The sequence below is a fragment of the Branchiostoma belcheri genome, unplaced genomic scaffold, assembly GCF_001625305.1.
Source record: "Branchiostoma belcheri isolate BF01 breed outbred unplaced genomic scaffold, Haploidv18h27 scaffold5, whole genome shotgun sequence".
In the NCBI taxonomy this organism is placed as follows: domain Eukaryota; kingdom Metazoa; phylum Chordata; class Leptocardii; order Amphioxiformes; family Branchiostomatidae; genus Branchiostoma; species Branchiostoma belcheri.
The window spans coordinates 4,862,225-4,888,032 of NW_017804131.1; the positions used below are offsets into that span (position 1 = coordinate 4,862,225).

Here is a 25,808-nt window from a genome sequence, read left to right on the forward strand (position 1 = left end):
ATGCTGAATACCTTCCATATTGTCCTGTCCTTGGTGCTGAATACCTTCCATATTGTCCTGTCCTTTGTGCTGAATACCTTCCATATTGTCCTGTCCTTGGTGCCGAATACCTTCCATATTGCCCTGTCCTTAGTCACGGCGGTCGGTTGCTAGGCTAAAAGTCGCATTACTAGGGAGGTATCGGGTTACAGAACGCGTTTGAACGTGGCCGCGCGGGAGTCCCGGGCCGGCCCGGGGGTAACGGGTAAAATTTGAAAATAAACAAAAGTAATTGGAGAGTAAACACTCGTCAAAATAAAATGTAACAAGTGATTTTGTTAACCTCAAATGTTATTCTTCCACTGTCTTTGCTCAACTTTGTGTACATTTGCTTCCAAATGAGATAAATTTCGGATTTCAAAAACGGTTCACGAGAACCAAACAACTGATTTTAAGGGGCCCCGAATATCAAAAACAAGGTTTCATTTTTTGATTTTTAGAAAAATTACAGTAAAGGTAAACTTTCTGTCTTAGGATTTTTTAAATCTTTAACTAAAACTCAAATTACAGCCAAAAAAGAGCTAAAAACGCAGTTTTTCAACTTTAAATACCGATAATTCATAATCGCGGCCATATTTTAAAAAACCCTAAGACAGAAACCTGTGGAAATCGTTGCTCTTCCAAACAAGACCTCAATGAGGTAATTTGAACGATTTTTGGGAGTAGTTAAAATACCATGTTTGCACGCGTGCTATGACACTTGGATATGGGGACCTGGATTTTATAACAACAAGAATTCTGACCTTCAAGGTCACCCACGATGACGGCAGTAGCTTCGTTACATGTTACATATCCACAATAAAATCACGGCATAGATGTAATGTTTTGAAAACGGTTCATATTTGTGGAAAGGTGGATTTTTTCTGTTCCTTGGTTCCCAAGTAAAAAAAAGGCTTGAAGTAGCCGGTTGTAGCGACTTTACTGTAAATGACCGCGGGTAACCCCGGATCGAACGCCTGTTCTATTCGAATGACGTCATATCGAACAAGATTTGCGGGTTCGGGGGATTCGATCTCCATAGTAGCAGAGTGGGACTTTTGGGTCCAAATCTGACCATCGTGAGTGCTGATCTTGCTCTTGAGGCAGCGTTCCATTTACACTGACCTGCCTTTGTGCCTCCCTACATTTGGTTAACTTGAATGCTGATATTATGATCACATTCCTAGCACCCCTTTAGCCCTGTCCTTGGTGCTGAATGCTTTCACACTTTCTATCTCATACATCCAAAGAGCCTTACCTTACTGCACATTTGTAAACAATTATATGCATTTCAATTAGTCCTTGTATTGTTCAATATTATATAGAAGGATTCTTATGGTTAAGTTGCTAACTTTTGTATTTTCAGTGATCCCACCACCATCAGGTTTGCAGGCACCACAACTGTCACCATCCAGCATAAAACTGAGCTGGGACAGCCCAGCTGTGCAACCAGACTCCTACCAGATCTCCTATAGGTTAGACATTAGGTTTATGTGAGAGAGGATGACCGACATTCAATATAAGCAAGCAAGACATTATCTAACATCATCCAATCGCTTTCATATGTGTATGAAATCAATTTATCAGTCACTTTTCCAGATGATTTTCACAAAGTAGTCTAGCTATCATATCTAGTTCATATCTTGTCACTAGAAAGCTTTAAACAACTCCTACAATCAAATGTGCAAAGATTGAGTGTAACAAGTCGCTCGGTGTGATATAGCTAGCTGCTGCGAAGCTGGTGTGTTACGCCGAAGGGCGGTTATACCGGCTATACCGATACAGATACAGATATCTTAATTTTTTTACACCTGTACATAGCAAGCCAAAATTCGTGTAAGAAAGTAAACTGATTGAAAATGTAATTTTTCCTGCAGGCAAATCTATAGAGGGGTAGCTAAAGTGGAGACTATCGGTGCTAGTGAAACGCAATATGAGCTGAACGGATTCACCAACAAAAATCAACGCTACAAATTTGAATTGACTCCCGTTATCCATGGAAGAGAGGGGGACGTCCTCACACTTACAGTGTGCTTGGGTATGTAAAGTTTGCTGACTTGTTTTTTCAGATCAGATTTATGTTGTTCATTATATGGAAGATAGAAGGAAATTGTTAAAAGTTTTCGTAGTAACCAAACAAATTATGGAATAGTGTATCTTGCTCTTTTGAATGACAGCTGACACTGCAAGGCTGAAGGACTTCCAAGTTGAGCACACCACTTCAACAACGATTTCTGTCAAATGGACATCCCCCTCCTGTATTGACGTCCGCAGCTATGACCTTTGTGCCATCCCCGTGGATGAAACAGATGAGGGCCCAGTTTGCCTACAGGTCTGTTCTTTCTTTTTGGGTCTTGACCTACGTTCGTGGCAAATGTTGCTAGAGAAGTCTTCTGATATGACCAGGCTTGTATCCACAGATTGTACTGTAACAATACTTGATACTTCTCTTTTGCCCTGTCCTTGGTGCTGAACCACGCCTCTGATACAGCATTTTATATACACTAACCTTCCTTTGGTGCCTTCCTTGAATTGTGTATATGCACCCTGAGATGGTATTATGTATTATATACACTGCAATTTACCAGACATTGCCTAATGTATAACTTATAGGGCAGCCTCCACTGCATGAAAAATCTAATTACAGAACTAATTTGACTTACAAGGTAATGCATTGTCAAACTTTAAAGTTAGATGTTGTTATATCAAAAAGTTGATCCCCTTAACAGTAGTGATTGACAATGGAATCATCTAGGCAGGCTAATGGTTTTTAAATTAATGTCTTTGAGTTTGCAGTTCTACATATCTGTGCATGTGTATGTGTTGGCCTGATGAATGAATGTAGTGGTTGTATTGTGTCCTGTGTTGGCAGGTTGATCCAAAGAGTTCTTCTGCAGTCATAGAAGACCTGATACCAGGCACACTGTACTATGTCAACCTGACAGCCCAGATTGCCTTTGTGATTGGTGGAACTCCAACTGATATCATCAGTGATGCTGTTTCACAGGCTACAGGTGGGGTTTACATGTAGTTGTATCTGAAAGTGATAATGATGATAAAGTTTGTCCACATTTTCTGGTAGTGATGCTATTTGCTTCCATGTGGCCCTGTCCTTGGTACTGAATGCTGTCTGCTGTTAGTAGTGCTGTATCTTGTACTTAACACAGAATTTCATTTATCCCAACATCTTCTGTGGTGCACAGTCAGTCCTGTCCTTGGTGCTGAATGCCATCTGAGTCTTGTACCTCACACAAAAATCCACTCATTCATTCTAGCCTGCCTCTAGTACCTCCTATCCTGCTTGTAGTACTTAATACCTTCCATATTGTCCTGTCCTTGGTGCTGAATACCTTCCATATGGTACCTACCATGTAGTTGTATCTGAAAGGTAGAGTTTTCAGTATCAATGGCACAATTCCTGTCAATGCCCTTTTATATGTGATTGATCAGCCTGATAGCAACTGATGAGGACCAGTCCTGTTTATTGTTATAGATGTCTTGTCATTCTCCTTCTCAACTGAAAAAGTGACAAATTTAACTTTCAACTTGTAAGTTTTAGATATTTTTGTTTTCTACAATAGCTCTTGATGTTTGTATTTTGGACCATTTATGTCTCACAACCATTTCAAATTCTCCAGTTCCAGAACCGCCATCAGAACTCCGAGTCACCAACTTCACCAGCAGGACTGTCTCCTTGTCCTGGAGTTACCATGGAAACAAGACAAACAGCTTGGGCCGCCATGGCAACGTGATAAACAGCTCTTCAGTTGTGTTCACTGTCAGGTACCACAGGTTTGTTGGACTGAACAGGACTGAGTCAGGCAGGTTGTTAGAAGGATGGCTCAACACAGTGAACACAACAGCAGTGGTGGAAGGTCTTACTGATGATACGGAATACCTCATGACAGTGATGGCATCAGTCAGCGGGATGCATAGTGGAGAGATATCTCTGCTGACTCATACAGGTATAGTGAGTACAGTCAAACAAATCGTGATAGAAGCTCCTTGAACAAATGTTTGCAATGAAATTGCTTATCCCTTTGTTTGCAATGAAATTGAATATCTCTTAAATTTGTACAATATTTGAATTATGAAGTGTAAAAGCCCTGAACCCCACCTAACAGCACATTGCCAGAATGTAGTGCACCTGTGTGAAACCCAGATTTTTCCCATTTTCGCTGGTTGTTTGGTCAACATTGCATAGAATTTTGCCCGCCGCAGATGATATCTTTCACTATATGGATGGGATTCGATATTAGATATACAACCTTAAATGAGATGTTCTGCCAAAGGGCTATGCACCAATAAGTTCTGGGTTTTGCCCAGACAAAGTACGTTCAGCCAATGTCGAATGTGCTCCCCTTTTCTGTGTGAATGTCCATGAAAGGACCTACCCTGTGGCCTTGCCAAAACAAAAACAAACTCCCAACTGTTTCTGTAGCTGCTGAGGCAGAGTGGAGTGAGTGGCAGTCTATTGGCAGCTGTTCTGTGACGTGTGGTGGTGGGAAACAGGTGAGGAGGATACGCATTGTAGATACATTTCCCTGTAATCACACATATGTGTAGATATGTAAATATTGTACGTTTGGGAATTCATCTATACATGTACTAGTGACACCTGTGCTGTAGTGCAATGTGAACCAGTCAGAATTGCTCTGATGATGAGGAAGGTGACAGATGGTCACCAAAACGTCCGCTGAATAAAAGACTTGGTTGTGTAAAAAGAGTCTCTTTACTCAGTTGAGGAGGAGGCTGTGTCTGCTGCAGGATGGGCAGCATGTACAGAAGTGTGAGGGGAAGAACAACACTCTGGCAGATGTAGAAGAGGAACTACTGTCCTGCAATAATATATCCTGTCCAGGTTTGTATACTAATGTCATTCTCTGACTATGGTCATGTTAGACCAGTCTTAACTGAACAAAATTTGTCTTACGGTTCATCACTTTTACAAATTAAATACAATATAATATATACCTGTGCCAAACATGTTCTCCAAGGCCCCAATGACAGCTATTCTGAAGAAAGAGATGTCTAATGATTGTATGTCTGAAAACTGCTTTTCTGTAAAGGAAAATTTTCACACAATCATACAGTAACTGTACTTTATACAATTATAGTTTTACTCAGGGCTACTCTGTTTGCAAGATCTAGTGGTCTGTCAGGAAGAGTTGTTTTGCCATTATCATCTTCCAATGGGCTACTATATAATGAATTGATCACAACTCTTCAATCTTCGAATAGTTAACCTACTCAACTTTTATGTCCACAGTGCATGGAGGCTGGTCATCCTGGTCAAACTTCACAAGTTGCTCAGCATCATGTGACGGAGGGACCCAGACTCGGAGCCGTAACTGTACCAACCCCACCCCTCAACATGGTGGTCGAATGTGTGCAGGACAACCGTTACAGGCTTCTCAGTGTAACCCACAGAGTTGTCCAGGTTAATGAAAAAATCATCTTATTAGAAATTTTACACATTGTACAATCATGTAACTTCCTTCAGAGATCTGCATTGACTAAGATTATGATTTAAAATTTCAAGGCCAGAATAATGTTTAAAAACTGTTACACAATAGTGCCTGATTGATTGATTCATATTCAGTCACATGTAACTGTAATATCACTTTTATTTGACAATTTGCTAACAAAGTACAGAAAGTAACTCGTAACTGGATTCATTTTCAGCACGGTCAATGTGTTGCTGTTTCAAATTGGTAATAGTTAAAATTGTCAGTGTTGCAGAAGTTGACATCCTTATTTGCTGTCCCTATAGTGCCAGTGATATCAGCATGGATGACCTGGTCTATGTTTGATGACTGCTCTGAGACCTGTGGTGGTGGACTTCAGATCAGGAGAAGACAGTGTAACGGTTCATCATGCATCGGAGAGGCTGAAGAAATACGAGTGTGCCGTGAGGACCCCTGTCCAGGTCAGATGCGAAGCAGTGAGAAATATGCTTATATACAAATGTAGGGTTGTGTGACAAGTGAATGATGAGAAACAGTTGACTTAAGGAAAAAGTCAATTTTCCATGATTGCATTGCAATTGGTATATTTGACAAAAAGTTGCACAATATAACAAATGGCCTCTATTATCTGTATCTGTATCTGTATAGCCGGTATAACCGCCTTTCGGCGTAACACACCAGCATTATAATGTGACAACATGTAGATGACAATGAGAACGGTTGCTTTCACATCACCAATGACATATTTGTACTACTCTTCAAAGTTGTGTTATTTTCTTGTTTCAACTCTGCTCAGAAGCTTCTTCACATCACATAAAACCATACAGAGCAGAAATTGTTAATGACCTTTCTTCAGCTGATAATATTATTAAAACCAACATTTAGAGCAAACATTTGTTTTCTCCAAAGTCCATGGAGGTTGGTCCAGCTGGAGTGCGTTCTCTCCCTGTACGGCAGCCTGTGGCCACGGGAACCAGACACGAGCGCGTAACTGTACCAGCCCGGAGCCCGCACGTGGGGGCAACAGCTGTCCTGGGGATGACGGCGGCAGTGGACAGGAAACACAGACCAGGGGGTGCTTTCTGAAAGAATGTCCACGTAGGTTCTTAAAAACCTTCCTTCGTATAAGAGGGTTGTGCATTACCATACAATAGTCTGAGTGTCTGGAACAGTTCAAGATTAAGATCTCACTAATAAAATCAGAAGAGTACTGGCTTTAAAATGGTGATGAATTGAGTAAACATGGATGCTTAATTGACAAGGATATTGTCAAAGAATATATTTCACTAAAAGACTGGTACATTGATATCATTCACTGAAAAAAAACATTTTCTTTGACCTTAAATGACATCTAATAAATCTAGATATCTTGTTCTACAGCCCCACCTGCACCGCCTACCTGGTCAGAATGGTCTCCATTCGGCCCCTGTTCTGTGAGTTGTGATAACGGTACTCGGCAGAGGCATCGCACTTGTTCATCAGAAAACTGTGAGGGACCTGACATAGAAGTGCAACAGTGTTTCCCATATCCCTGCTATGCAAGTAAGTTTCACCATTCTCTTACTGATTAAAATAAAAACATAAGATCTGGACAAAAACATTTTTACATACTAGGTATTAGATGCAGGGCATCTTAAAATTCAGTTTACACAAGTCATGTTTATTATATCTGCTAGAAAATCACACAAAATAGAATATTAAGTAGACTAGTTTTTAGTTTTTACATGTAAGTTGTTACAACAATAAACTGTAAAATTCGCTGCCTACACACGCAATAGTGTACTGTGACAGAATTTGATTACTTTACACAAATTCCTCATCACGAATATGGTCCTGTGTACACTGTTTTGTATTTTCTGACATTTTGTGATGTATACACAATGTATGATCCCCACAGCCCCTCCTGTGGATGGCATGTGGTCAGCGTGGTCAGAGTACAGTCCATGTACAGTAACATGTGGAGGAGGGGCGATGCAGCGTATGAGGGAATGTGCAGACCCTGCGCCGATACACGGAGGCAGGCCATGTGAGGGGGATCGGGAGGGACTGGGGATGGAGGTCCAGTATCTCGCCTGCAACTTGGCAGCCTGCAACTCCTCAAGTCAGCCTCCTGACAATGTTGGAAGTTGGTGTCCTTTTATCTTAAAGTTTTCATTACATTTACCACCACTTTATAGTTGAGAGACAGTTGAGACTTTTTTTAGATAGAACATGCAATAAAAAGCATAGAAAAGCTACTTTTGGTACATGTACCTGTATGTGTTGTCTTGTCTTAAGACAAACTGAATTTTGGGGTTTTCTGGGCAGGCAACTCTGGATTGGATTGGATTAGGTCCTACAGTTTTATAGGTAATGTAACTAATATTCAGTTTTGATCTTTACAGTGTGTCCAACAGTCATTGGAACAAACAATCATGCCTGGCCTGAAGCTGCAGCAGGGACCACACAGACAGTCTCCTGCTTTAGAGGTGGGGCTTCAATTGTATGAATGATGAATATCAGCATTTCTTTTATTATATAAATCTAATCAGCTGGTGTGCTACGCCAAAAGGCGGTTATACCGGCTATATAGATACAGATACTCAATAACTCCTTTTCAGTCTTTTCCCAACCCTCACTCATGGTGTCAAGTACTGATCACTCACACACTCATCTTAACACCCGCAGTACTGCATGTTAGTTCTAGCACTGAAAAAAACCTCTCAGATATCAAGTTACACTTGATAAATCTAATATACATGTATAATAATATGTAGATAATATTATGTATGTTTATCATTCATATTTGATAGAATTGTCACACAAATTAATAGAATTCTACATGAGGTTACAAATGTATAAATGTCATGGTTTGTAATGGGTATTGTGATCATGTAATGTATGCTAGAGGGGGAAACTTGATACACTGTATGACTAATTGCACACTTTCCAGGTGTGGCCAGACGCAGGTGCAGTGAACACTCCCAGTGGGAGGCAGAGGACTTCAAAGACTGTGTGTCTGTGATCATGGCAGGGTTTGTGGATAAGGTACAATGTAATACATTGTGTACATGTAACATTAACTGGTCAAATATTCAGAAAATATCAGAAAGATACATAATACAATTGTGTGTCTAATGCTACAATCATAGGCCTTATCCTAGTGTCCAGTACTATAAAAAGCAACAAGGTACTGTACAGGGTACTAGTATCCATTTATTTTCTTGTTTTCACAATGTTTTTCTATTTTTAGACATTGACTTTTGGCACAAAAAACGAAACAATCTGTTGAGTAATTTACTGTATATACAATCATGTATGTCACAACTGATACGAGTGTTGTCATTTCATTTCATTTCATTTTTATTTATTTACCCAGGGTAAACATGTCGCCGCAAGGGCGTTTTTCAATGTTCCCTGCGGACATATACATTTACAAAATATACTTATTAACTTAAAATAACAAACAGGAAAACTACAGGGGCTCTACATATACACAGCATACATTGTCATGATTGTATTTCTTCCTGCTTGCTTCAGCTGAATGGAACTCTTGAAGATAATTTAATCCCAGTACACACAGTGCAAGAGATGGAGGAGAGCCTGTCAGCTGGGGAGGTTACAGGGTTCGGGGACATCAGTGCTGCTGCAGAGGTCATCAAGACACTTTCACAGGGAGACCTGCTGAATGCTGCAGATGGGACACTTGCAAATAAGGACAGGTTCATAAGGGTAGGTACAACACTGAATATAGTTAGGCATGATTTTAGAAAAATGTAGAACATATGACATTGAATTGAAGATAATAAAAAAATACAATGATTCTCTAGCTAAAGTTATGGATGAAACACTTAGGAGCAAAGAGTTGGAAAATTTTAGATAAAGGATTATCCTTTTGCAACACTTTTTATGCTTCTTATTTTCCACTTAGTTTGTCATTAATATTCTTTCATAGGGGCTCGTTGGGAGTGTTGATTCCCTGCTACCAGATCAAAATGGAGACTTTTGGCCCACCAGCAAGCAGGTACGACTGATGACTTTTCACCCGACACCAGCAAAGACTAATAATTATTCAATGCAGAAGCCATAATTTGTCAGCAAAGAAAGCATCTTAAGATATATACATGGTTACTGCAGGAATCTGCAATGCAAATACAAACATGCAATGCAAACAACTCAGGCACAGGTTGTTAGCACTGACCATGGTACTGAACATCTGGATATCAACATATGATGCTGTTTAGCTGTATAATATATAATGTTCAATTTGGTATTTCCACTACAGAATAACAGTGAAGTTACTAGTTTCTGATTCTTAATATGTTTTTGAGACCAATGATATTTTAGGGGAATATTCTCACAAAAAAGCAAGATACATGTAGTAGCATTCACTCAGAGGGTCATTGGACAATGCTCAGCTACCAGTCTGTTTCACTATCATTTCTAATGATACATGTAGATGTACTGTACATGTCAGGAACCAATGGCAGTAGAAAAAATATTTTGTGAATTAATCATGTCATTCACAACATTGATTTTATTCAACAGAAAGATGCACAGAATCATGTGACATCACTCATCAACTCAATGGATGATTTTGGTTCCTCGATTGTCAATTATTTGTCTAATGTTGGAGAGGACTATGTCACAGTGCATAAGAAAAGCATAGGTAAGAGCACACGTATCAGTCAATACACTTCATATGGTCCATTTTGAGATTTGTGTATTTTATGTATTTGGTTCATCAGCCAGCATAGGTTGAAATAATAACGCCATACAACTGAGTGCAAGAGCTTTTGCCTAATTTTTGTGTATTAATTTTTTTGGTTGATTTAATTATATTTTTCATTTAAATCTTGTTATAGGATGCAAACTTTCTTAAGTGATCAAAATTAGACATGAACTTGTGAACATAAAGATGTGAATTGTCCCTAAAGCAATGTTGAACAAGAACTACTAACAGTAACCATTAAATTTTGTTAACTTGTTTTGATTTGTTGTTGTTAGAACTGGATGCTGCTGTCATCCCAGCAGGACAGCTTCTTGAGTCTGTAACACAGCCGAGACCCCCGACCTGGGGACCAGCCTCTCCAGACAGGAGCAGGATCACAGTACCAGCTGAGGCATTTGCTGAAATCTTGACCAGCTATCCAGGTAAGAAAGGACAACAGTAAGACAAAAATATGGTACTATCCTTCGATGTGGTATACTTAAAGACTAGTACACAGTGGAAAGGGTTTGTATTCTTGTGAAAAGGAAAATCTGATAGTTCAATGATATCCTCAATTACTTAAAGATGTTTCAATCATTTTCAGTATAAACAGCAGAATACAAATTAAAGTCTAAATGGAGTAGACATTTAATGCATGTGTTGTGTTTAAGTGACTAATTCATATGTTTGTTTATTGCACTTAACTCTAGATAAAGATGTGAGGAGCATTGGAGTCGTTACTTACAAGATGATGCACTTTGACAAGATTTTGGAGAGTAACAATGTACAAAGGTGAATAGGCTAAAGAAATAAATAGGAAATGAGTTAGAGTAACCCTAATTTAGGTCTAGCGTAACCCTAAATTAGGGTTAGCGTAATCCCAAATTAGGATACTACATGTAGTAATCAAAATGACATGGTTTTAGCAATGTAGAAGGTTGAATTACTGTTATGATGCCATATTCCTCAAGTAGATTGGGTGTTTTTATGTTTGTGCACTTTTCCTGTAAATTGAAGAATTACACATCAACAATGTAGCTGAGTGAAGTACTGTCAATTAGCCAAAGCTAGTATTAAATTGGACTGTGACTTTCTCCAGGCATATCTATGGGAATCGGACACTGAACGGCCCTGTCTTGAGTACTGTCATCCACCCTCCACCAAAAGAAGCTCTGCTAAATCCTGTCATCATCAAGATACATCATACAAAAGTGGGGCCTGACAATGTTGTTAATTCTTAAAGGAAGCATTTATTAATTTGATGTTACTACATGTACTTTCTTTTGATACTTGTATTCCATTTCTGCATAAACCATAGAGACATTTCAAGTAAGAAGCTCTCAATGAAGACAGGTTCTTTTGTCCTCTTTGTCACTGACATTTGTTGATTAGGTTGATTAAACCTGGTGTTTTTATGTTTGTGTACTTTTCCTGTAAATTGAAGAATCATGCTTAATAATTAAGTATCAAATTTCTCCACTTGTAGATGGCCAAGAATCCACTTTGTGTCTACTTGGACTATGACGACCCAAATCGGTAAGTACTGTATTATTATTATTATCGGAGTACTGAGTACCACGTGTGCTGCATCATCAGATTTTACTGTTGCACATCATTAAATTAAAAGTTATTGATGTTGTTCTTGCAACATTTAGACTGATCCCTTCAAGATTACTGAAGCTGCTTATGATGTTCTTTCTCTGTCACAGTGGTTATTAACAAATTATACGTCATGTACAAGACATGTACATGTATTTGAGAAAGACCCTGCCTTCAGTGGGGCAAATTATGATATACGTCAACTAGTTTTCATCCATTTAAGTCACTAACTTAATGGAAGTTTCATTTTTACATCCTAGTTTATTCAACCCATCTGGGTGTGAAGTGAAGGAGAGGAGGAGGACCTACACCATCTGCCAGTGTTTTCACCTCACAGCTTTTGCTGTCTTAACAGAACTGGAGACACCAGTAAGGGCTGTCCTAACTTCTCATTTACAACACTGAAGCATCCTGAGATATTCTTTTACTTGCACATTTCAAATCTTGTAAGTTTTATATTACAGTGTTTGTTTTGTAAGATTCATACAATTAATGATGTACGTTTCTTTCTTACAGGAGCCAAAAGTCACATTACCAACTACTAACCTTCCATGGATGGGACAGGTTGTTGCTATGGCAACACTGAGCATTACACTGCTGATCTTGCTGTGGCTCAGGTACATTCCCTGTTCTGTCACACAGAGTTGCTGACAGATTGACAGTAGTCTTCAACTAAGCGCAGGCCCAACAGTGCAAGTCAACATTAATTTAGTTAAGATGGTTGGGGTTTAGTATTTCTGGAAAAGGCTAATCTCTTCTCACTTTAGTGTTGAAAGCAAGGATATGCTTTACTTTTCTGCTAATTTTCTACCTTGTAGAAAGCTCTCAATGTTGTGAACTACATTGTAAGTGTTAGAACTGTGTTATGGTACAAAATACGATGTTCAGTAGGAAAACTACATTCTTCTGTTAATGAACAGTCTTCGATTTTTTTTTCAGAACCCACCTGGACACGTCTGGTTACCTCTTTCTAATCCTCACAGCCTTTCTGTTGGCCATTGAGGTCACCATCTTTGTAGGGATGGAAAAATCAGACAAATGGGTATGTTACACTTCTACTGCATCATTGGTATGTCACTCCACCACGTGTTGTGTATGTAACATTAATCTGACACTTATTAGCTCAGTAAAATAATGGATGAAATACAGAATGAGTAAGGATAGGTTTATCTACAATGTGTAAGGTATCAAATGACTTTAGACAATGAGGGAGAAGCAATGCCTTATCAAGCCATACTTACTTAAACATTAACAAAGGCAAAAAAAGGAAGGTTTGTCAGGAGAGTAGTCTGAATTGAGTTACAGCACAGTATGCTGCCTCGCGAATTGCACTCAAAGTTGCTGACTATGGGTCTTTTCCAACTATGACACGAGTGCAGGCATCAGCCCTCCCCAAATGGTCGAGGGCCTCTTGTGCCATCTCTGCACACTGCCAAGCCTTTCTCTGGTGTCCCACCTGCACACATTAGACCAGGGCCCTGCTAGAGCCTTCAGTAGCCTTGTCTCAGACCTTCCCAGGGGCAAGGAGGTAATCAAGTACCTGTAGGTAACCCCTAAAGCGAGCATTCCTGGCAAACCATGTCTGTGGGGTGATAACCATTCTTACATATATGGCGCACAATCTGAGTCAGTTTTGTTTGTGGTTTCTTTTAAATATTAGCCCAGTATGTAGTTTAAGATGCACTGAGGCTCATAAACTGATGACTCTTCCTTTTTGTTGATCTTTTCTTTCTTAATGTTTTATCTGCAGTCAAAACAATTTGACCTGTTCCTTATGTAATTGGAAATATTGGTATAGTTACCTCTGCATAGCTAATGAGGGAGCAAAGCATGATGGGAAGGGTGTCAGGTTACAGCTTGAATTAAAAGTGGCACCCATCAATAACTCTATTTTGGTATGACTTCTACCATATTTGTGCATTGATGTGGGCCTTGGGAGGGAGAAGGCTAAGCAAATTCACATACTTTAAGTTGTAAAGTGACACAGTATTTCTGCACAGTACGGTCGGTATCTCTGCCTGGGTGTGTCTGGCCTCCTACACTTCCTCCTCCTGGCCGTGTTCATGTGGATGTTAGCCAGGGTGCTGCAGCTCTACCGCGATGCCAGCCTGGCGGAGGGCAATGCACCATGGGAGAAGTACTGCATTCTGGGTATCCTCCTGCCACTTGCTGCAGCCGCCGCACCTCTGATCTTGAACTATGATGATTACAGGGACATGTCCATGTGAGTTCCAAACTGTGAGCAGATGCATGGATGGATTTTGGAATGAGTGAAAGAGCAACGGCCAAACGTTAACATGCTGCTATTAGTTTTTACACTGAATTTGATTCAATAAGCTTTCAGATGTACAACCTGTCATTCCACATTTCATGATTATCATAAGAATTTGGGAGACAGTGGCTACCTTTCTTGCTTACCAAATGGCACGTTATATCACATACAGGAAAAGTTCATGGTTAACTGTTGGACTTTGCTTTCCACATAGCTGCTGGCTGCCACAGTCTCACTACATGGAGTATGCCTTCATCGCACCTGCTGGATTTATTCTGATGGTGAGATTGAAACTTACATAATTCTATGCATTGTACTATTTGTAGGCTTGAATGAAAAGTTTGTTATATGTAAGCAAGAAGTCAGTTTATCTTGTGGATTTTTTTTTCACTTTTATGCTAAGATGCCTAAAGTTTTTATCACACTTGTGATGTAGGTTTGAATCTTGACAAATTAATAGTGTTATTGTATTGACTGAATTGTATTCACACAGGTGTCTACTATCATCCTGGTTGTGACCATCCGACAGTGTAACTTGACAGTCTCCAAGGCCAAAACCCCAATACCTGGCTTTGACATCACTGAGTATGTAACACAATGTGTTAATAGATCCGAAGTAGCCTGATTAAATCGCTTTTGCCGGCCGCCCAACATCCAGCCGGCCTATGCCGGGTGGCGGACTATGTAGGGAGGCCCCCCGGAGCTTGGGTTACGTATACATAGGCTAGATCCGAAGCAGTTGGAGAATTATAAAGTAGACTTTGTACAGGTGCATTTCATCTCTAAGTAATCGGGTAACATAGACAGTGGTAGCTACAAAACATGTGGAAGCTAGTTCTACCTTTTTCTTCTTGACGGTTGCAATGTTGATATGGTAGTGTTGTTCTGAAGGCATTCATTTCATATCAAAGTCATATCAAAACAAGTTAAACCCAAGCATTAATGTTATTACATAGTATTTTTATGTGTTCAACTCTCTTGCAGGGATGACACAGAGAAGACTGTGTTGTTGCTTCCCCTGGTAGCAGGAACTTGGCTTGTGTGGAGTTTTGGTTTCCACATGAACTCCCTACAGATGGACATTGGCTATGGTGTTCTCAACATACTCCAGGTACTAATGTTACTGATCTTTTGGTTGTTTTTGTAATGCTTGAAGGAATGAGTCTTTTCATATCTATGTTGTATTGACTACCTTTGATTTTATTTACCCTTCTTTTGTTTGTATCTTTTTGTGTTACAGGGATGCTACATTTTCATCTTTTGCTGTTTGAGGAGTAGGGAGGTTAGATGTACAAGTTATTTCAGGGTTACTGGATCTGATTTCTGCTTTGTCATATAGAAAAACCTACATTGAATGAAGAATTTCACATTAAGTTTTTTTGTCCATTTTGAATGACATTGAGTTCTTGTAACTGTACCTTGCAGGTGAGGGTCTCCTACTACAGAAAACTGGGAATACCAGTGGAGAAATCCACCTGGGCCTCACTGCAAGCCAGCAAGCAGCAGCAGGCTAAGAAACCAGTCTACATCCCATGATAATTGTGTCACAATTCAGCCTATACATTTGTGGATGTATGTATGTATGCATGCTTGTGTTAGAGTGTTATGTTACATAAAAATGCTGTTCATGTTTCACTTCAGAAATAATGTATTCATCTTGCATGTTACAAGTTATGATCATGTTAAATTTTAGAAATTCATGTTAGCTCAGATAAATTGATAATACATGAATCTAGAAGACTTTTACTAAAGGATTAGGCAAAATGCTGCATTGTGTTTAAAGAAAGTAATAAGTCTCATAGCACCAATAGTTGTTCACACATCTTTAATTTGTATCATACACAATAAAGCCAATTGTCTTGAACTGCAGTATCCATTGTGTGGTGTGTTTTTCTTCAAAATTTGTCTTCAACAGTTAAACTTGATGTGTGAAATCTAGTACGAAACACAAGACTAGCAAAGCAAATCATTTTACATCAGAGAGAAGATAACAGAGGACTTCTATCATGTACAGAAGCAAGCTGCTGCTTAGCGATGTAAGGGGACATTTTATTGGTCAGGGTCGGTCTTGGGAGAGTAGTCAATGACCTCTGTAGAGGTCATGGGGACGAAGTAGTGCAAGCCGTCACCTCGCTCCTGCATCAGGTAGTTCGCCATCTTCTGTTTTTGCCTACAGTGGAAGAAATCGGGCTTGCTTGCATTGAACAGTTTTTTTTTTCAATGACATTTTTTGTCATGGTATGCTGTTATATTGGGATGAGTAAAAAGGTTGTCATTATGATAAACTGATTAGAAAAAAAGCAATGTGCAAAAACTTACCCTCAAGTTTAGCAGTACCTAAATACTTTGTACTATAATTGATCACTTCTAATACATTATACATGCAGGCCATTGCCAGTATCTGTTACTATGTTACTGTTAGCAGATGTTCCATTGCTACTGAATGATACAATTTACGTTTTACAGTTTTTCATGGGTCACGTAAAGCATCACAAGAAACAAAAAGAGGTTACAAACCTCCACTCCTTCTTCTCATTCTCATAGGAAACCTTTGCCAACATCTTCTCATAGTTTTCTTGGTAGGTTGGCATCAAGTTACGCACTATGAACCGTGTGATGGGGTGCTGAGGGGCAGAAATGTAGGCAGTCAAGCCACACACAGAGAACAATAGGGAAAGCAGAAAGGGACAACAGTGTTGTGTGTTTATACATGTAAGGCCACACCGAGTTAATTTTATAGATGACATCCGCGCACGCATTGACATCTGTTCTCAAAAAAAAAAAAAAAATTAAAAATCACGTCCTCCGAGGCTCTGGCCTTGCTCTAGGCCTGGGTACTCCACGGTAGTTAGTGACAATAGGGACCCGGTGGTAACTCTGGAGGATGACACCCAGGCTGCCAAAGCTCCACGATGGCAAGAACTCAGTACATATGCACAGTGCCAATTCATAAATTCCGCAAAAAGCCAGCATGTGCAGGCTTGTCGTATACGTCACTTTGTATTCCTGTGGTTTAGTAGCATTTTTATTTTTGGCCTGATTTTTTTTTATTCGCCCGCGCACACTAGTTTGGGGGTCTTCAGAGGATGTCATCCATAAAATTAAGTCGGTGTGGCCTAACGTTATAGTACAGCTAACAATATATATCTGTGGATTGATAACATGACACACATCTTGAAAACAAAGCAATGGAACCAAAAATGATCTTTTGAAAACACGTGGACTGGACATTGGAACAAAAGAGTACTGTGCAGTGTGTTACCAGAGTACTAGTACACACTGCAACTTTGAGGGAAAAGTCTGTCCAACATTAGTACTTACATCATGGTACTCATACTCTTCTGGTTCATAATCTTCTGGTATCTCTGTGAGCTCTGCTGGTCCTGATGGAGAAATAAAATTACTAATAAAATAAAATGTATAGTATATAATGAGAGTCATATAAACTTTATTAAAAGCAGAAAACTTTAGCCTCTACTCTAACCTAAGTCTTAAGATATCATTTAATATATACTAGACTTCAACAGATGTACTTACCAATGAAGGTATTGATGAACATGATGATGAGGAAAGCTGGGATGCCAGTCAGAGCATAGTATTTAGCCTGCATTTTACATAACAACAAGAACATTCAGTTTATGTAACATAATAGAGCCCTATGTTCATGAGGGTCCAAATACAACTATTGTACAAGTAGGCACCATATTACTAAAACTTGTCTGAAATATTTTGCTTCCTCAAGCACCATATTCTAACAATTAGCTACTAGTAACTGAAATTCCATATAGTTTATAAAAAATAGGTTTGAAAGCAGATTACTTTTGTCTTTTACCTTCATAACACATACATTGCCATATCTTTAACTTACTACGTAATATTTAGCCAGTTTAAAGTTATGTTTGACTTACCACATCTCTTAGGAAGAGTTTCTCGTGGTACTTAGGTGGTGTGGCCCAGAAAAATTTCTTTGTTTTAGGGTAGTTGAAGTCTGCGCCTGGATACCGCTCTGGGTCACTTGTAATGTTACGCCTTTGACCTGTGAAAAAAAATTAAGGGCCACTGTAACATACATTTCAACAGCTTCTTTGTGTATAACTATAATTTACATGTAACTATTACATGTAGTACTAATCCTTTACCATAAATTAACAACATTGTAAGTTAGTAGTAAATAACATGATAACAGAAGGTAGTTGCCTACTAGTTGGTTCGTCCGAATAAAACAGACTGAGAAAAATTTATTATGTCGCTTTGTCAAGATGAACTGTTTTCAACCATGACTTTATTTGCGTACGTGTGTGTGTGTGGGGGGGGGGTATGTATAGGTCAAGACTCAGCTCAGCTCAACAACGGTAAGGTAAACCAAATTCCTTTTTCTACAGAGCATCTTGGAACTTGCCACAGATACTACATGTACGAAACTGTACCATAAAAGTTGATAACGTCGACGTAAGGTGTAAGATGATACCCTAAACGACCTTCCAGAATGGCGGACATCGGCTGCACAGCAAAAACACAGCAACCGTAGGCGAAAAACTAACGGCGTTAGGACATAATTTGCAACTTGAGTACATACCTTTGCAGTTCTTTGGACTAACTCTTAGCTGCAGACTGTTCTGGACCCCACCTTTAGGTGAGAAATGAGGCTGAAAACCTCCCCTCTGCAAAAGTCGAAGAAAATTCGCCGCCATGTTGGAACCAGGCGACTACTGCGCATGCGAATTCACTTTGCACGAAAAGCGACATCTTACGACTGACGGCAGAAACGCAACAAAATGGCGGTTCAGCTGAGCAGAATCACGTAAAAAAGGAGAAAACTTCCCTTTTTTGACTCATAACGTGTTTCATATCAGTCTTAAAATCAGGAAAGATCGAGAGTCAGGCAGCGACAAGTATGTAACCAATCTACTTCTTCTTACTAGGTTTTAAACTTGCCAAGAGTCCGGAATTGTTGGGGTGTGTGGGGGGCTTTCCCCTGCTTGGTGATTAGCACATCTATAACTTACAAGCTAGTGTGTTTGTTTGCAGCATCAAGATGAAGACTCGTGCATACATTATTATTCACACGAGCACATATATGTCATGTTAACGTTACGGTGAGAAAATTATGGGTAGTAGCCCAGTACTAGCTGAAATCTCTATTAAAGACTTAGTTGGTAATAACGTTACGTTTAACGGAAAGAGCCAAGACGCGTTTTAACGTTATATCATAAGAGTTGTTTTTTTTACTTTTTACATACGTGTTATACGTTTAGAGTAATTAGACAGGAACAACTTCTCTTAAGCCATAAGCACAAAGAACTGTTAACAAGTGTTATTACTCCGTGAAGGAGGTCAGGACCTCCGGACGGAGTGTTGTGAACGGTTGATTTTTCATGTTCGCAGTCAAAACACTGGGTTCTCTTTGTGTAATCGGCACGCAATTTTATACGCCGTCTGCGGGCATGCCCGTGTTGATGCACGAATGTGTATTTTTGCCGTTGCTGCTTTCGCGGTCAATGTAATATTGCAGACGCACCCATACAATTACGAGGCGAATTGGAATGGTCCAGAAAAACGCGTTGTTTGGAATAGCAGTGGGGGGGGGGGGGAACTTCATGCAGATACGGGGTGGTTTTTATAAGTGGTTCCAGATGTTTTTGCCCATGGTTAAGAGATGGCAAGTTTTTTGGAAGATGTTCGCAGCCAAAACGCATTCTTCCGTACGTCGCATTTCTGTGTAATTTCGCATGTGGTGTGGCATTATGTCCGGGATGATGCACGTCTTTTTATTTTTACCGTAGCTGTTTTGATATTGGAGTAAATGCTTATTTTCGAAACATCCCCATGTCGTTGAAATGTTTTCGTCCGGCCGTTTATGTGACCGGTAGTTGTAAGTGGCGGTCAGGCTGATGGGGACGGAAATATCTGGGGTGGTCAGAGGTCAACATTACGAAATGTAAATACCGATGACATAATCCTATCGATTTCAAACTGGTCGGCTGTGGCGAACCAGTGACGGCGTGTATTTAGTCACGTAGCAACTGGCCGGTCGTCCTAGCAACGAGCATGCTGGCCACTCCACTGTTCACATGGCCAATATTTTTGGGTTGGGCCGCTCCATAGTGTTTAAATATAATAGTGGAGCATCTCTTTGAAAAAATGGACAATATTTTTGAGCAACCCATCAATGTGTTCTCGGCCTCGTGGTCGGATGTGGTCTGGGGCTGGTAAACCGCACATACATGTACTAGTAGATCGGGTAATTTTATGATTTGCTAGTTGTAAAGGCATCTTGTAGTATGAGCCTGTATATGAAGAAGTAGCCTGTGTTACACAATCATGCTTTCGGCCGGATTGATGTGCAACTGTTACTAATTACAGGGACTGCGCTAATGCCGACCAGTCGCGCTGTCCTGATACACCGCGAATGGTGGGCAATATGCGAGTGTTCCCTGTAGACAGTCCCGGGAGTCATTTTTTTTCGCACATTCGCACATTCCAGGAGCCAAACCAAAATACGTTCATGAACCGAGTCCAAAAAACCGAAACATGAAAATCGGATGATCGGACCTGATGTACATTTCTCTTTCTGTAGATTGTACACACAATACACACATCTTTAGATAATCTGGCCATGGCAGGTAAAAAAAAAGTAACCCTGAATCATACTAGATTAGCGTAAATGCATGTTTATGCGTTCAAAACAAGAAAAGAAATTGTTTCCCGGTATTAATCTCTTGAAACACGGCGCTGAATATTGACGCAACAATATTTCGGGCATTGCGCCCTTCCCCGTTGTTTAGACTGTATGCAAATCCTGCGTCACGTGTCGGCATTTCGCATCTCTGATTGGTTGTTGCGTCTTAAGATGACTGAGCCGACGTGCGTTTAAACAATTTTTCTTTGTTCGATTTATCACACTTCACAGAGAATTGCCAATGGCTACTTCTTTTTGTTGCAATATATAATACTTCACGGAGAATTGTCGCCTATGGCTTCTTGTTTTCTGTTCACAGTGGAGAATTACGAGAAGGGAGAGGTGGTGGCCGTACCAGATGACACCCCCACCCCCTGGGGGGACGACGTTCTGGAGATGAAGGTCCAGCACGGCAGCAAAGTTCGCAACCTCATGGGGTTCGCCGTCAGGAAGTTCAAGGTACTAGTATGAGTCTGAGTCTTACTCTGAGAAACTGTAGCTAAAATTTTCCTTGTACGTTGTAGCTTGTGGTAGCCTGACTAATCGCGTTCCTGGCGGCCGGCCGCCCCGAAGTTGCCGCCCCCCAACTGGGGTGGGGGTCATTAACCTCCGGCCGAGAGCTTGTGTAACACAGGCTATAGCTTGTGGGATTGCATTTTAACTAAACCTGCTTGCCTTTAGTAGTACCTCCTCCATGGTAGTACTACTCTGGGAAAGAGTAGCTTTGCAGAGTATGATACAAGAACATAAGAACAAATTAAAATAATGTTACGTAACCTTAATACATTTGATGTTTTTACTTTCACAAGTTCATAGTTTTTATCAGAAACTGCATACGTTCTCTGCATAAATATTGGACTAGACAAATGTTAAACATGCTGCATGTACAGGCTACTAGCCCTGGATCCCTGTCGTTTTATTACTGTTAAAGAAGTAAGAAACTCGGTTTATTGTTATTTCAAGTCTAAATAAAATGCTGCTCCAAACACTCATTCATCATCACTCATCGTCCGGCTGCGGAGCAGTCGACCACAAGTCTTCCCCACGACCGTCGATCCGCCGCCAGGTTGGCAATGTCCTCTGGCCGCAGGTCACCCTCGGTGTCCCCCAACAGGTTCCGGACGTAGCCCAGGTAGTCGAGTCGCTGGCGCCCTGGGCGCCTTTTGCCGTGCGCCGGTACATACAGGGCATATGTTCGGCATGGTTCCCCCACAGGCATTCTAAGTGCATGTCCCAGGAAACGAAGTTGACGCTGCCTTACCATGGTGATAAGGGGTCGAGTGTTTGTCAACTTGTAGATCCAGGCGTTGCTCACATGGTCTAGGCGCTTGATGTTAAGCATGACCCTATAGCATGATGTGGCGAACGCGTTTAGCTTATTCTCCATGTCCCCCGTTATGACCCAGGATTCACAGCCATATAGCAGTATTGTCACGCAGGTGGTGTTGAAAAGCTTGAGTTTAGTGGATGTGGAGATTGATGGACTTCTCCAGATCTTCTCCAGCTTCCAAAAAGCAGTCCATGCAAGTGATTTCCTCTTAGCCATGTCATGACTGCTAGAGGCCATCATGGACCCCAGATATTTAAAGTTGGCAACATGTCTTATTGGCTGACCATATACCTCTAGCGGCAGTTGTGGGCTGCAGTTATACGTCATGTACTCTGTCTTGGGTACACTGATGATGAGCCCAAGTTGTTTCCCCGCAGCTGCTGTTTTAGTAAGCTGTTCCTGCGCCCTGGGTATGGTTGACTCAAGAAGAGCAATGTCGTCGGCAAAGTCCAAATCATTAAGGGTTTGAGCAGGATGTCTTCTGGATTGCCGAGGATGCGTAACTACGCCAGAGTCTGTGCCTTTGGTTGATTCTAACAACAGGTAGTCTATAAGCACTATTTTATTGTATTTTATTAAACACTCATTACTTTTGGTAGAAACTTGGATCGAATCAGAATTGTTCTTCGACAGACCTGAAGCAAGGTTGACAACTAGCATTATATATTTGTATTCATGAGAAGTTCTCAACAATACAATAACTGTACTTGTTTACAGGATGAGACAGTGAGACAGATTGTGTGGTCAGGTTCAGACAAGGCCATCTCCAAGACTGTCACATGTGCAGAGATACTCAAGAGGAAGTTCAAGAATATTCATCAAATAACCAAGATTAGATATAAAATGTGAGTACTGATCAACTGATTTTGCCACCATTACAATTTTACATATTGTTTTCTATTTGAATAACTTGTTTATCTGAATGAATAACATTCATGCTGTAATGTTTCCACCCGAACTAAATGTTTGATTTGAATTGTTTATTCTTAAAACAGAGTTGAAGAAATCTGGGAACCGAAGATGGAAGGGCTTGACAGGTAGGATTTTACTTCAGCTTGAAAGACTCTCAAGTAACTTTTGACATGCTTATTATAACAATGTATTGTCTTATGCCACAAGTCATGCATCTGGGGCAATTCTACATAGGAAGTTATTCTGGTGGAAAGTTAAAAAAAAGTAGTGGTGGTCCCTTCCTTATAATGGTAAAGATCTTGATTATTCTGATGAGTTCAAATTTCTTATATTCACATTATACAGCACAGGTAATATAAGTGTACACCGTGTCCTTTCTTCAGAAATACCCAGCTGTTTTACAGAAGTGCTTCTGAACAGAATGCTCCTTTGTTTCTAATAGGTTGAAGGTGAAGAGACAGATACCTGCAATCTCCATTCTTCTGTCAAAGGATGCCCTGGACAAAGATGAACAAGGGTAGGTCAGGTCTGGGGTTGGAAGTCATAGACAAGCAAGTTTCTAAGTTGAAAGCAAAACCTATTTCCCTATTTCCTACCCTTGAGTACTGTAGAGAAACCCATAATCCTAATTCAACTAGACCTACCTTCCATAAAAAAATACAGTGTATCTGTTCTTTTACATGTATCTCTAGTATAAATAAAAAGCTAGAAGTTGAATTCATTGAATAAGTTTTATTTTGTATCTGTCAACTGTTATATAGTACATTTTCATCATGTTTTGCTGTGACCTGTACTTAGGTAAGTGTGGCAAACATGTGCAATAATTCAATTTTCTGCCTGTAAGGCCACACCAATTTAATTTCTTGGTTAACAGATTTTTCTAGAAAAATAATGGAGCCGGCGGGCGGAAAAAAAAAACAGGCCTAGGCATCCTGTTATGGCCCAAAATGGTACGATAGGAGCCACGAAGTCAACACACCAGGCTGGTTCAAAATTTAAACAATGAATTTTGAACTTTTAATGATACCATTGCATTGAAAGGTGGAATAACTGTAAGAACTAGGATGAAAAGGACTGTTTTCAACTGTTCAGGGCAAAATATGAGCATTTTGCAGTTGATTCTGAATTTTTATTTTTATTTGCAAATCAGAAAAAAATGAAGCGGGCGAATCCGTTAACCAAGAAATTAAATTGGTGTGGCCTAAGGTAGAAAGATCTTGTCTGTAAAGATATTGTCTCCTGTATCTCCAGTTACCAGGCTCCAGGAACCTATGACTCACTGTGGAACCCAGCATCTCAACAGACCAGGTCCAAACCGGGCAAGAAGAGGGGACCACCCAGTAATGCTAGAGGAGTGGGGCAGAAGTCCAAATCCCCCAAACCTGATGGAACTCCCAGTAGTAAGAAACAAGGGGGGAGGGGCCAAGGGAGAGGGGGAGACAGACAGCAGGGGAAAGTACAAGACAGAGGGCAGCAGAAAGATTAGTTACATGATAGACTAACATTACAACATAAATGTATAAATGGTACATATGTATTTGTACATAAACCTTATGATCATCAAAAACATGTTTCAAACTACTGAGTATATGCTTCTCAGGAGTTTTCTTTGTCAAATAGTGAGGACACAATGATATGATTAGTTTGCACAGCTTGGTTGTAGCTGTGAACGAAGTTGTACATTAGATCCCATCAGAAGTCTTCACTCGCAAAAATGAAGATATTAATTTAAATACAACTGCATCAGTTTTTTTATCTACATATAAAGTTTTCATACTCCATATATTGATCTTTACTCCTGCAAATGTGGATTCCATGACTAGTTAATCATTGCTTAGTGAGGAAACAATTTTTATCAAGTGCGCACGGAATTCTCTGGTTACCTCTTTACCATGCTCAGCTACAAACGTATAAGGCTCTAGTATATGAGGCTCTAGCCCCTGTGTTAAATGGTACAATCAGTCAAAGGAAGAACCTCAGAACACTTTTATGTTTACCGAAGGAAAACATATTGTTTTTGCTCAGTTTCTTCCTCTTCTTCTTCTCCAAACAGTGACCTCTGACCTGGCCAATGGCCTCATTTGTTGACGTCTGCCACCACAGTAACTGGTGTTGGGTTACATAATGTTGCAATTTCATAGTAGGCATTTAGACGCCTGTCACCATATAACGTTACATGTATGTGAATGTGTTTGAGTAAGAAATAACAGAGCAGACCATATACGAAGGTAAACATTATGCATTTGCTTTGCAAATGTCAATTTTCTAGTTTTAGAGAACCGTATCTATGGTAATTTCTTGCAAAGGTGAAAATTCACATAATTTGCTACTACGGAACTTGCCCGACCACGCCTGTCAGAGCCGCACGTGATCACGCATCACACCTTGCACCCTTACGTAAACTTCAGTTTGAACTTTGCAACCTGTTGCATGAAGCGTGACATTGCCCTCAAACCCAACTGGTGCTACCTTGCAATTACAAAAAACTCACATTTAATTCCCTGTGTAAGGGATGCCAAATCAACACGGACACACAGTATTGTAATAGTACAGACATACTTTGTAAATGTTTTGCTTTGTGTTGTGGTTAGACATGAACGCCCTTTATATACCTGTCGCATTGTCAGCATCGTGCCAGAGTCTCGTAGCAACGCCAGGATTTATGCCTGACCTGGGGCGAGGAAGTTGGACTGTGGAACCTGAATCTGCACTTCTCAACACTTAAACCTTCAACTATTTCAAGTCGTATTCTTTGACTATCAAAGGGTCGCTATGTTTAAGACCTGTTCACATGTACACAGGCTTTAGAACTGGCCATTTTTCTGATATGCAGTTTAGTA

General features: G+C 40.2%; 4 protein-coding genes across 4 annotated transcripts in view; 3 read left to right on the top strand and 1 right to left on the bottom strand.

Moving 5' to 3' along the window:
• The window catches only part of LOC109479681 (fibronectin-like), a 9,450-nt gene extending 7,935 nt beyond the window's left edge, over positions 1-1,515 (top strand). Inside the window, exon 10 of the mRNA XM_019781671.1 lies at positions 1,385-1,515. Within this exon, the coding sequence (XP_019637230.1) occupies positions 1,385-1,515 (131 nt within the window). The remainder of the gene's footprint in view (positions 1-1,384) is intronic.
• A 1,043-nt stretch (positions 1,516-2,558) lies between these two features.
• LOC109479682 (brain-specific angiogenesis inhibitor 1-like) lies at positions 2,559-15,799 on the top strand. Its single transcript, XM_019781672.1, has 26 exons — positions 2,559-2,573; positions 2,891-3,032; positions 3,657-3,983; positions 4,460-4,548; positions 4,759-4,879; positions 5,792-5,947; positions 6,396-6,561; positions 6,867-6,919; positions 7,384-7,587; positions 8,419-8,513; positions 9,006-9,197; positions 9,421-9,489; positions 10,014-10,134; positions 10,473-10,619; positions 10,887-10,968; positions 11,276-11,387; positions 11,663-11,712; positions 12,036-12,144; positions 12,292-12,392; positions 12,715-12,817; positions 13,776-13,999; positions 14,262-14,328; positions 14,541-14,632; positions 15,032-15,158; positions 15,288-15,329; positions 15,473-15,799. The coding sequence occupies exons 1-26, from the start codon at positions 2,559-2,561 to the stop codon at positions 15,581-15,583; spliced, it is 3,117 nt and encodes a 1,038-aa protein (XP_019637231.1). The 3' UTR covers positions 15,584-15,799.
• A 58-nt stretch (positions 15,800-15,857) lies between these two features.
• Positions 15,858-18,781, bottom strand: LOC109480083 (NADH dehydrogenase [ubiquinone] 1 beta subcomplex subunit 5, mitochondrial-like). The gene is made up of 6 exons (XM_019782237.1): positions 18,624-18,781; positions 17,956-18,083; positions 17,585-17,651; positions 17,369-17,430; positions 16,565-16,671; positions 15,858-16,217 (listed from the first exon to the last, which is right to left on the bottom strand). The coding sequence occupies exons 1-6, from the start codon at positions 18,736-18,738 to the stop codon at positions 16,097-16,099; spliced, it is 600 nt and encodes a 199-aa protein (XP_019637796.1). The 5' UTR covers positions 18,739-18,781; the 3' UTR covers positions 15,858-16,096.
• Positions 18,782-21,020: 2,239 nt separating this feature from the next.
• LOC109479683 (ribonuclease P protein subunit p25-like protein) lies at positions 21,021-24,691 on the top strand. Its single transcript, XM_019781673.1, has 5 exons — positions 21,021-21,185; positions 22,774-22,901; positions 23,052-23,093; positions 23,411-23,485; positions 24,220-24,691. The coding sequence occupies exons 1-5, from the start codon at positions 21,021-21,023 to the stop codon at positions 24,452-24,454; spliced, it is 645 nt and encodes a 214-aa protein (XP_019637232.1). The 3' UTR covers positions 24,455-24,691.
• Positions 24,692-25,808: the final 1,117 nt, after the last annotated feature.